General features: G+C 29.8%; 1 protein-coding gene across 1 annotated transcript; it reads right to left on the bottom strand.

Annotated features, from left to right (window-relative positions):
• Positions 1–550: 550 nt before the first annotated feature.
• HELRODRAFT_161214 (hypothetical protein) lies at positions 551–4,131 on the bottom strand (the record flags this gene model as incomplete). Its single annotated transcript, XM_009021156.1, has 3 exons — positions 551–694; positions 2,917–3,011; positions 3,966–4,131. 3 exons carry the CDS (start codon positions 4,129–4,131, stop codon positions 551–553), a joined length of 405 nt encoding a protein of 134 aa, XP_009019404.1.
• Positions 4,132–13,090: the final 8,959 nt, after the last annotated feature.

Here is a 13,090-nt window from a genome sequence, read left to right as displayed (position 1 = left end):
AACCGCCTCGTTTTTTGAACACAAACGGTTTTGAAGTTAAGAGAGATATTTTTTAAATTTTTATTTGACATACTCCAATGTATCAAAATGTGCCCGCGTTAATCACTATTTTTTAGTTCAGTAGACAAAAACATGATATTTGATCAAATATTTTGCTCATCTTTATTTTTATAAAAAAAGTGAATACTCATAAGTGAAAAAATAAATACTCATTTCTTTGAAAATTAAAAAATAACCTCACAAAAGTAGTGAATTTGTAAAAGATTATCCCCTTTGAAATTTTATAAGTTTACAGAAACAAATGAAGAAAAAATGTATGAGGATTACGTGCAAAATTGAATAGCTCTGAGTGTATTAGTTTTATTAAGATTACTGCTTACTTCTTGGAAACTTGATCACAGAGTATATTAGTTGTAAAAACAGCAATATTGTTATTATCTAGAAAAGTGACTACTTTATGACAAAATTAATTTAAGAAATACATGTTTTATGTCAATCTTAAAGTTTTGCGTGTTATTAATTTACAATAAAGACGTATTTAAAATAAATCTTAGTGTTTTCTGATCATGGCGTTGACTGCTTGGGCGATCTTCCCTGGAAGACCTGGCTTGGTGAGGTGCACGGTCGGTACGCAGTGCGGGCAAGTTTTTGTGGGTGAGTGTTGCTTCATGATTTTGAACTGCACCCTTCGTCCCTGTAGTTTTTGTTGTTAACAGTTTGTTTTTATTTACATCTAAACTTGGTTTTTAGTAAATGTTTATTTTTCCTTATGGATTAATTATTTTATCCAAATTTGTTTGTCTATTAAATTTTTTAAATTAAATATCCAATTTCCTTCATGGTCTTCTTTACTTTAGGTTTTAAATTTAAAATATTGTCTTCGTGTTTTTATAGACACTTGTAATAGGCACAAATATCGTCTCATGGCTTCAAACCTTATTTTTTGGTTTTTTTATTCGATAAATGAAATTTCTTAATAAATAAATGAAAATAAAACTGTTTTAGTGCATCATAAAAAAATATAAAGGTGCAAATAGCAGAGTTTTGTTGTGCCTTCAGCGGGTTTTAGCAGAAAACAAATCTGTGTTTTCAATTTGTTTTAAAATAAATTAAACTCTGAAAAATAAAATATCAAAATTGAATGTTAGGTGCATTCATAATTATTTGTTCTTATATTGTGTACAAGCGATTCTTGCTATTCAAATTTGCATGTTATACTAATCTTCTTCCGACTTTTCAGTGTTTCATTCCCTGTTACAAGCCTCGCTAGAAGAACCATATCTCTTGTCCAATAAAAGTTTTCAAATGACTTTTAACGCCTTTTAAGACAAAAAATGATCTTAACGTCTTGCTTACGGAGGTTTATTGCTTTGTTTCAACGTTAGGGAAAATGTACAAGGTACTGTAAAGATTGGAATTTAATTTTTCAGTTCTTTGTCTGCTGTCGATTAACTTTCTCAAACCAATTGTATCAGAATACAAAAGTATCTTCCCTTCTGATAAATTTTATATTTTCAACATTTTCAAAATTTGTCCACAAATATATTGTTGTTGGAATTTTTTCACATTATTTCGCAAGTTTCGCAAATGACATGAAATGTGTTTTTTTTTAATCATAATGGTTGATTGGTTAAACGCATTTATTTCATTGTCTGGATTTCGTCAAAAGTATATTTCAATTTTTTTGTACTTTTTTTTGAGGGATTTCTAATTACATTTGCATTATTTTTTCACAAAAAACGTTAATTAAACATATCCTAATAGAACAACAGTTTTCATATAATTTTTATTATATTAAAAAATTTAAAATAATAATCTCATCTCCTGAGATTGTTCATTTTAATAAATGCATATTTAATAAAAGTTTGAAAACATGCAAAAAGATTCTAAAAAGTTTCAAAACATGAGGTTCTGGGTGGTAACATTAAATTAAATGCAGACTGAAAAACAAATGTCGGAGTGAAAAAAATTTGAGTTAAAAAAAATTTGTCATGTTGATTTATCAACACAACTTCGCGTAGTTTTATTTTAAAATATTAAATTTAAAAATCTGTTAACCTTATGAATATTGTCTCTGGTTTTATATCTCGAAGATAAAAAAAATCATTATTAAAAGATTTTCAGACTTTTAAAAAGACAAATTGTTGAAAATTCTAAGAAACTTTAACCAATCTCAAAAGATAAAAATCAGACAATGTGTGCTGAAGTGTTGAGTTACGTACGCAATTTCTGCTTCCAGAGTAATATAGAAATATATTTTCATTAAATTTAAGTCTTCAGAACTTGCTTTGATACGTTCTGCCAAATTATAAGCATACTTCTCGTTGTGTGAACAAATTGTGTTTATGACGGGACCTCAACTAATGAAACGTAAACATGGAAAAAAATTAAATGGAAAAATTTCATGTAAAATAAATTTTTGGAACTTCATTCAGGTCGACCGTTGTGAATTTTAATCCATCAAAATTGGCCGATTAAAAAAATACGTTTGCCACCCAAGGCGTGATTAATTGTAGAGAAATGTTTTCTAGGAGATTATTAAAAAATTCTCCTCTATCCGTGAAAATTGAATTTTTATAGAATTCTGTTCTGATATGTTCCTTGGACATAAATAACGTCTATGGTTCCTGCTACCATTATATTGATTATTATTATTGTTGTTAATTTTATATTTAATTTTTAAGTTGTGAGACTTTGTATCTTAACGCTCTAAAATCAGAACTGGTATTTAGTGTGTAGCGGTTAGGTCGAAGTTTTCACTGAAATTGGTTAGTTAATTAAGCGATTTTTACTAGATCAATTTTTTACTACTACAATAATTTGTATTTTAAGTGTATCAATAGAACCCTAAATTATTTTTTTAATTGAAGTCAGTAAAAATCAAAAACATTCAATGTTGCGGACACACAAATCAACCTTAAATGGAAATATGTCAGAGGTTAAACAAAATTTCTTTAACTTTCTCGTCCACACGATTGACGTAACTGTCTTTTTCATTTTCTGATACACATCTCGGACGAAAGTAAATAACATTAAATCATTAACGAACTAAAATTTTCAGTCTTCTTATTACCAAAAGCATTTGTTACAACTGCATAGAAATAATTGTTGTTAATGGTGGTAGAATTTTAACAACCAAATAACACAAATACATTTTATTAACTTTACGAAGATGTTGGTTTATTTCACATTTCACTCGCGTCGATCGCTTATAATATTTTTTTTAATTGACAGCGAGAGAAAATGTTTAAAAATTGTTCAAAAATATTCAGGAAGCCAAAAATCCATTAAAATAATGAAAAAATTATTTTAGTTATAGAAGTGATAATAAACTTTAATTGAATTATGTATGACATCATCATGCCGATAAATGTTTGATTCTGAATAATTTCTTGAAATTCACACTCTAAAAATAATAAAACGAAAAATGTTTGATAATTTAATTAATGAAATTTTTCGCTGATCAAATGCACCGAGAAATATTATTAAATTTTAAAATTTCATAGTTTCACGTACCCACATAAACCTTCAATACTTTCATCTCCGTTATGCAGTTCATTAAAACTGAAGTTCTAATATTATTTTAAATTGAAAAAAATTATGAATTATTTTTAGACTTTGAACTTTATCAATGTTATTAAAAAAACTTATATAAATAAACATATGAAATAAACTGAATGAAATAAAGATTTCTGACACTGCTTTGCATGTCTGGGTTCGTTTGCCATAGACGTGCATTGTTTGGGATGTGTTGATTGATGTGTATGTGAAAAAATAATTGAAAAAGTAGATTTTCCAAAAAAGTTATTTTTACAATCACGCTCATCTACTTTCGTTAACAGAAAGTGAAAGTTGGAAATATGAAGATTAATTTTCATTCTTTGTACTATCTGACACCATCATTCATCATCATTGTTATTGCTGTCATCGGCAGTTTTTATATCAGTTTATTTTTAACGATCTACCTCCTTTCTTGGTGTTAATGTCATTGCTGTGATGACTGTTGTGACCGCTGTCCTTGTTTTCTGGGTTGTCATAATTGGTATTTACATCAACCATTAATACATTATAATCATTGCCATCATTGAAGGCACCATAACAGCGACGAAGAACCTCAGAGCTTGATCGCATCCATCATGTTGTTTCTCACATTCACGCTCATATTTTTAATATTCAATTTTTTACAAAATATTCTAATTAGAAATTCTTTTACATTAGTTTTTGAGTTAATTTTGTCTGAATAATTTTTTGTTTAATTTTGTTTTGTTAATTTTTCGTGATTATATACAGATAATAATTGATTGAACATTAACAGACAGAGATTGAATGGGCTGCGTGCGTGCGTACAAAAGCAAATATTTTTCATCCTTTAATATTATTACTGCTAATTAAATTTTCTTTATTGAAGACATTGAAACTTGATCCCTATGCATACATATGCCCTGATTGATGATAAAAAATTTTTTTATGAAATGATATACATCTTTTTTTGTTAAACGTTTGAACTAACATTTTTTAAAAATAAATTTGAAGACGATTTTTAACTTTTGAGCATGTGTTCAACAAAGTTTTCAAGTTACATTATAATTTCATGTCTGTCCGTCAGATGAAATGCCGTAACGAAATGATTCATCTTTTTGAGATGATTGCAACACAATGCTAACTAGAAAACACGTAGCAACTTCATAAATTTTCCAGTCTCAACAGTTTTATCAACATTTTTGTGAATGTTGATAATGGGAAGTGCACGCCATTCAGCAACATTTCACATTGCCAATAACAGTTTCTCGCTCTTCCTCGTTAATCAAGTGGCTTTGTGTGTGTGTCTTTTGATTTAAATTCATTTTTGTTTTATAATTGAGGTATTTTTGTTACCAATATTTTTCACCAAAAACTTATTTCATTCAGTTTATTTAATATGTTTATTTATATAAGTTTTTTCTTAAAAACACGCGTATTTGCATGCCTAAGTTTGTACCCATAACAACATCACAAATTGTATAAAGAAATGTTTTCAAAAACATAACAGCAACGTTCTTTAATATTATTTCAATTTTCCATAATTTTAGTTTAAATTTTTATTACAAAATTATTAAAATAAAAATTTTTTAAAAGTTGAACTAACATCATTCGCAGATGGGTACGTTCACCAACTTCCCTTCTATTTTTGGTCCAAGACATGGTTTCACCTTGGGGAAAAAAATTATCAACATATTTCAATGAAAAATAAAAGTGCAAAAATAATACTTTAATAAAAAGTTAAAAAATCCTTAATAACAATAATAAACAATAATAATACATTGTCTTTAGCGAAAAATAAATAATCATTAAGGTGCTCAGCTAGCGAGCGTGGGAGCCGCATTTTCAATTGTTATTAATGATTAGAAAAATAAAAAGTTGAACAACAGACCACGCACAAACAAACTGGAGCCATGAAAAATTAATTCAAACATCTCTTCAAATGAACGTTTTCTCTGCTTAATATGATGAGGCTGAACTTTATTAGGAATTCCACTTTTTGAATTTACATGTTTGAAGTTGATGATGTCAAACTAAATTAAAATTTCAAAATGCTGATGATGACCTTTAACAGTTGTCGGAATATGATAATAAGATGTAGTTGGAAAACTAGAAAACTCAAATAAAAAATTGAATTAGACATTAAATGCAACGGATTCCAATGAAATAAGTCAAAGGGTAGTCGTAGCAGCTTGATTATTATTATATGCGCAGTGTTGAATTAAATGGATGTAGGTTGGACAACGTCAATTTCTCGGGAATCCAGGGAGTAGTGAGTGCTTAAAAAATTGGCTGGCAGAAGTAAATTTTTAAATTTAAAAGCAAGCGTTAAATGGAAGAGTTTTGCTTTTTAACAAGGTGGTAAAATAATCAAAATTTATCAAAATGCTTATCACAAAATAACTTAAAACAGAATATATTAATAAACATTTATTTAAAATTTCTTAACAAAAATTTAATTTATGTCAATGAAATGAAGAAGTAACCTCGTGACAGTTGATGTGCCTGAAGACGGCCACTGGCTCGTCATCGACCCTGCAGGTCTGTGTTGGGAGCGACCAGACCCCCCACGATATCAACGTTTGAATGTTGTTCACTGTGAAAGTTTCATCAGTCACGTTTCAAAAACATTTTTAAACATTTACAACTGAACTCACAATTACTTCAACAGTAGAAATTGAATTGAAGGAGTAATACTCTGGTCTGGTCAATTCACTGCGTATTAATAACTTACAATGGTTTTGACACCCACGTCACAATTACGTCACACGCCATCATGTTGCATTTTTATACATTTTGTCATGCAATTCAGTCATCCATGTTTTTGCGAATTTCAATGTTTACAATCATTCGTCCCTCGTGTAATTGAAATTGTCCAACACGATGTCATAATGACGTGTCGTAAGGCCATCTATCTTTTGTGGTTCATTTCCATTTTCTCCTTTCGTTTACGTCTGCATGTATTTAATTGAATACGACTGCAGACCGACTGGCTGGCAAATTTCATAAACCTTATGGAATATTTTATGAAATAAAAAAGGCCAAACCTATTTTGGGTGAAATTTGCTTCAACTATTTTATGTCTTGATTCTTTGTTTTTGTCTTTTTTCGTGTTGTTAATAATAATAATTAAAAATAATAACGTGTCTCTCATTAAAATGACCTGTGTGTGCAAAAGCGTTAACCCATGGCGCAAGCTGTTCCAATGCAAAATGTCAACCTGCTACGAAGCACTTAACGGTTTGAAAAAAAATGGAAAATTAGAGCGATGTGTTAAAATTTGTTTGATTGTTTCACTTTAAATTTTTCAATTTATAAATGTTCTTATAGTTCACAGACATTTAAAATTTTATAGGAGCTATAATTTCAACTTTGTTCAACTGAACTAATTACATTAATGCTTCCAATATTGAATGCGTAGTTTTAAAATTAGGGACATATATGAAATAAGAAAAATCTTATTTATCATTAACTGATCGTGCCTTTCTTTGGACTGAAGCTCCATCGACAGATCGACTGACGCACTGTGAAATGTTACTGCAAATGATCATTTGACTTGTTTGAATTGATAACAACGAATTTCCATTTTGAATCTCGCCAAGTTAAAACATCGTCGCTAAATATTTTTAAACTTTTGATAACCTTGACCTTCGTATGCCACCTAGAGATCTGTGGACAGATGTTGGCTCGCAAATTTGTTTGCATAGACACACAAGATATAAGTAAATAGAATCAAATTGTCTGTACACATTCTTTTCAAACCGTGCACTTCCACACGCGACATACATAGCAGACTTCATTCATGTTACGCTTTCTACTGCTATTAAATCTATTATTGACGACCGAGCTTGTTTGATCGTTGTGCTACCAGCCCACCCAGTTTTTCGAGTGCTTACATTTTCCACGATATTCACGAAGTAGGCAAGACGTGAAGGAATTGTAACTCACTAAAAACATTTAATTATAACAACTTTAAGCTGTTACTTGATTCTCATTCTAATGTTTTAGGTGATTTTTCTAATATTCAAGTTGGTTGGTTGTTATTTGGGTTAATCTCTTTTGAGTGAGTTTAAGAATTTAAAAAACTATCAATGAGTAACTTCTTTAAAAATACTTTTAGTAACTTTTAGAAACCTGATCAACAGTCATTGTCAAAGCAAGCAATTATGAATGGGCGCTCTATAGTTCCTTCTAGTATAATATATTCATTCCTTAGTTTAGCGTCCATGTCACTGATATATGCATGTGTGAAATTGTTTAAGAGAAAATGTTTTAAAAATTTGAAAAACCACGGCGAACGACCGGCGAACAGTGTTCCACGATCGATTAAACTTCATCCCGTCGGCAAACAACTTCAACAGCAAAATAAAGTACATTGTTATAATACATTAAAAATAATAACACATGAAAACATAACATTTTAAAAGACCATTATAATAAAAAAATGAAGATAATTTTAAAAAAAGAAGATATAAAACGAAATACAACAGCTGCGTAGGAAATATTGACATACCCCACCTGACCACATGGTGTCCAGTTTGTAGAAGTCCCAGTTGGCCCAGCTGAATGGACTTTCATCGTCAGCACCTTCGTAACGATTTAAATTCAAATGAAGAATCCTTTCCATTGGCGTTATGTCATAATAAAAAAACGTTTATGATCAAATCATATTACAAAAGGCCAGACAGGATGCCAGCTGACTGATACAAATGAATTGATATTCATTGTAAACCACTTTGAAGAACTAAAAACTAGACTAAGATAGACAAATTTTTTTAATAATGAAAATCTTTAAAAATTATTGCACATAAAAAAGTAACAAAAATAAAAAAAATATTGTAATAAAACAAATGAAGTTAAAAAGAATAAAAAAAACCCAAGGCAGCAATAAAAAGCAACCAAATAAACTTGAATAAACAGTGAAAATATATCAATTAGAAGAACAAGTTGACAAAAGTAAAAAATAAACAGCAGACCGCCACAAACATGAACATTGACAAGAGCATTAAAAACAACAACAAAAAAAACAAACTACAACAAACAACAACAACATGCCAAACGATTACGACACAACCAGCATCCTAATTAATAAAGGTAACAACATGAATAACAACATAGATATGTCTAATAACATAGATAATAACACAAACTACAACAACAGCAACAACAGAAAAAGCAAAATCATAAATAACAACATAAATTACAACAACGTAAAGAACTGCTGCTGCAAAAACTACAACAGTTACGTGATCATAAACAACATAAACAACTACATAAACAACACAAACAGCATAAACAACAACAGCAACGGCATAAACAGCAGCAGCATGAGAAACAGAACATCTTCAACAACAACAATATAAACAATAACCAAATTAACACCAACAATCCCAAAAACAACAACCACAACAACAATTACAACATCACCACCTCCACCAACAAAAACAACAGCCACAACAACGATAACAACAACGATAACAGCAACCGCTACAACGACACCAACAGACCTAACAACATAAACAACAACAACAACACCATCAACAAAAAACAACCACAACAATATCATCAACAACGCCAACAATCCTAACAACAATCCCAGCATCAACCACATCACCCACAGCCAAAGCAACATCACCATCACTTACAACAACAACAACAAAAACAACAACAACAGCAACACCAACGTCATCAGCAACAACAACAACAATAACTTCTCTTCCTCATTCTCCACTGGCGAGCACATGACGACCGTACCATCAAACTGGAAATGATGATCATCAAAATAACCAACTTCTGCTGCATCTGAAGCTGCTGCTGTTGCTTCATTTCTTCCCTTCACTTTTTAAACTATACTATCAATGCTTTTTTATGGTTATTCCGCTGCCAAGAATTAATTGCCAAGAATTAATTTTAGGTGTAGATTTTTACATCCCACATAATGTCATAACAAAATTTGTAATTTTATTTTATTCTGTGTTTTGTATTTTATAGCAGCATTTGCCCTTTGAAATACACATGACTGCAAATATATGAGTGTGTGTGCGTGTGTGTGTGTGTGCGTGTGTGTATAGATATCTACACACACGTTTTAAACAAACACACGTTTATAAATAAACAAGTAAATGAATAATTATACTAACAAACATATTTAAGTATATTTAAGTATATATATATATATAAATAAATATATATACAAAAATGTATTCCTCTAAGTGTAAATGTAGTTAGTATGCATTGTGCTATACAGATTCATTTGGTGTCTGGATATTGTTTTTGAATCCCATAGCAGTTTTATGTCATTAGGTTGTCTTTGAAGAAACGCGATTTGAAAAGCTTGTTTACATTGAGGTGGTTGAATGTATAAGCGAAATAACTTCCTCGTTGTATAACTAAGCGTGTTGAGTTAATGTCATTTCACTAACAGAGTAAAAAAGATGATTTTTATGATTTCAAAATTTCGTTTGGTGCAAGACTGGAATTAAAACTGACAACATTGCAACATGTAGTGTCGTGCTTGAAATATAATGTTGTTTAATTGAAAATGGCAAGAATCTTTTTCCTGTGAGCATTATTAGTAAGTCATACCGCATTCGAGGGAATGAAGCTGGAATTCAAACGAAGATGGCTCGTAATAAATAGACCTTTATATCAAATGTAACAGTAAAATTTGGTTTTTTAACTATCTTTATCAATCTTTTTCAAAACTTTATACAATACCCTAGTACTAAATCACCAAACATTTAAATTGTTTTGTATTTTGACATCTTCACCACCATCGTCAGCACACTATATTGTTTACTTACACTGCACTGATGTGATATTTAAATTCATCTATGTGAAAAAATCATCTTCATTGCTGGTTGGGCCACTTTATAAATTTAATTTATGTGAGACGCGGACAAACAAATCAATGTTATTCATTTTTAGGATAATATATCTTACTGAAAATAATATGATATCAACTAACCGACCAACGGACGGACAGACTGACTAACTGACCAATTGACCGTACATCTGAGAGACTGACCAATTGACTTAACAACCAACTGATGAACCAACTAATGAACCGACTAACCAATGAACCAGCCAACAAACAATCAACCAACCAACCAGCCAACCAACCAACCAACCAACCAACCATCCATCCAATCAACCAACCAACCAACTACAAAACCAACCAACCAAAGAAACCAAACAACAGTCTCAACGTTCGTTTTCAACGTATCATGTTCCAAGCAGGCAAAATGAATTGAAAACAAATATAGCCGAAATCATCATAGGAAAAAAACATTTCCACCGCTGTTTTTTTTAATTAACATCATTTGTTTTATACTTAAACATCATTATTATCGTGATTATCCATCTATCAAGACTAATCAGCGTCGTAGAGCCGGCAATTTGAGCAAATCACAATGACTTCCATCGGATATCATTGTTCCGACAATTTTTTTTATTCTTTCTAAGTGACGTGACTAACTGATGTTATGAAGATTTTTTATTAACTTTTTCATGTTTTGTTTGTGCTGAATTTACTTTTCCTAACTTGTATTACGTATAATTTAATAGTTTTGTGTGTAGGTATTTTCTAATCGGAAATTATTTCGTATAATGGTTTAGCATGTTTTAAAGAATCGTTCACCAAAGTAAAATTTTTCATACTACTCTTTCATTTTTTTGTTTAAATATTAATTCAAATAAATAGAGTCGTGCAAATAAATTGTTATTAAAAATTAATTTAATAAAAAATTAATCAAGAAATGAGTAACTATTTTAATATCTGCTCATCTTGTTACTCCAAAAACATTAAAAAAATAAAACCGATTCAGTTTTTTGGATTTAAAGTTCGAAATAGATTTTTATTTCTCGGAATAGGATAAATTTCAATAATTTACAATGTTATTTTTAATGTTTTTTATCTTTAATTTCTTTTCAAACTCAATTATTTCCATAATTACATCATAACACATAAATACCTTTGGTTTACATTAGTGGCCTATGATCTTCTTATTTATTTTAAGCTTTTTAATTTCGCTTAAATTCAGTTCAGCAAGTAATCGAAAAATTTATTAATCAGTCAAAAATTTTAAAATTTCATATCAAATGTCCAAAGAATTAAAAAATCCTATATATTTTTTTGCTAAATAAATAATTAAAACTTTAACAATTCTTTCATAAGTTTTTTAAAGGTAGCTACAACAGACGCTGTAAACACGTATATATTATAAAGCTAATTTACATAAGCTTCAATTAACATGATTGCAAATTTTTCGGAAAATTTGTTAGAAGGACGTTGAACCTACATTACTCAAATCAACCAGGCGATGAGAAAACCTTCCAAAGTTATTTATCATCAAGCCAGTAGTAACACGGATTCACTTGAAAAAAATTTCTGGCTAGTTGAAAACTTGTTTCAACAAATTATCATTCTTACAAACTCGATCGAGTCAGAATAATTAAAGAAATTGACTTAAATAAATTAAATGAGCAATTGAAATAAATTGCATGCATATATCGTTTCTGTTTTATTTAACACATTCTAAATGCGAAAAGATTGAGTCAAATCTAACAAAGTGGTGGAACTGTGAGAACTTCAGTTAAGACAGAAAAATAACTGTTTGATTCCATTTTGTTATAGTACTCTAAAATAGTTGCAAATTTTAAATGAAAAATATTTAATTAACGTAACTGACTTAGAGAATCATTTAATATTACACAAACAAATTTGTTTAGTAAAATTTATAAAATTCATTATATTAACTTGAAAATGTTGTTTGTCAGTAGAATATTCAAAGGCTTATAGTGCCATGCATAGGGACTGAAAAAAAATCTAACAACAAATTATTATCAATTATTCATGGCTTCCTAGCATTAGAAAATATACTTCGCCGCTTCACTCGTCTGACAGACTGATTTTTTTTTTGTAAAAACGTTTAAAGTTTAGCAAAATGATAGTGTTGTTTACAGTTATTTGTTCCAAATTTTTGTTACTATTCAATTCGTTTTCAATAATTTTATTTGTTCCTAGGTAGGTATAAACTGAGCCGAGCAAGGCCCGTCTGTAATAATTTTATGTCTACTTTGTTGTTGACGCGTTTTTGAGTGGTGGCGTCCGTCAGCTAATAATCACTATAATGAATTATGACTACAGTGAAAAGATAAAGATGTTGATTAAGTTAGCAACATTTCTTTTTTTGGTGAAGATTGTAAAATAAGTTGTGAAAACTGACAGGCAATCAAACTGGCAAACACAAATTTTTTCGTTATCATTCATTGAGTTTTTTTCATATTGAGAACACGGATTGAAGATCAAATTTCCAAACAAAAACATCTTCCATCTTGTGAATTCATCGATGAGAAGAAATTTTCGAATGGAAGCTTTTTTTTAGATTAACGCAGTGTGCCAACCAATCTCATTGATCAATCAAACATTACGTATTAATGTATTGTCGTTGTTGTTGTGGTTTTTTCAAACCTTGTGCATGCTGTTGTATAATCAAACAATGTGTGTGTGTTGTTGTGATTAAACCAAATATTATATATGTGCTGCTATTTTAAATCAAATTTGAACATT

This window comes from Helobdella robusta (assembly GCF_000326865.2).
Source record: "Helobdella robusta unplaced genomic scaffold HELROscaffold_3, whole genome shotgun sequence".
NCBI lineage: Eukaryota > Metazoa > Annelida > Clitellata > Rhynchobdellida > Glossiphoniidae > Helobdella > Helobdella robusta.
Note: the sequence above shows the minus strand (reverse complement) of the source record. Positions and strands in the feature narration are given on the sequence as shown.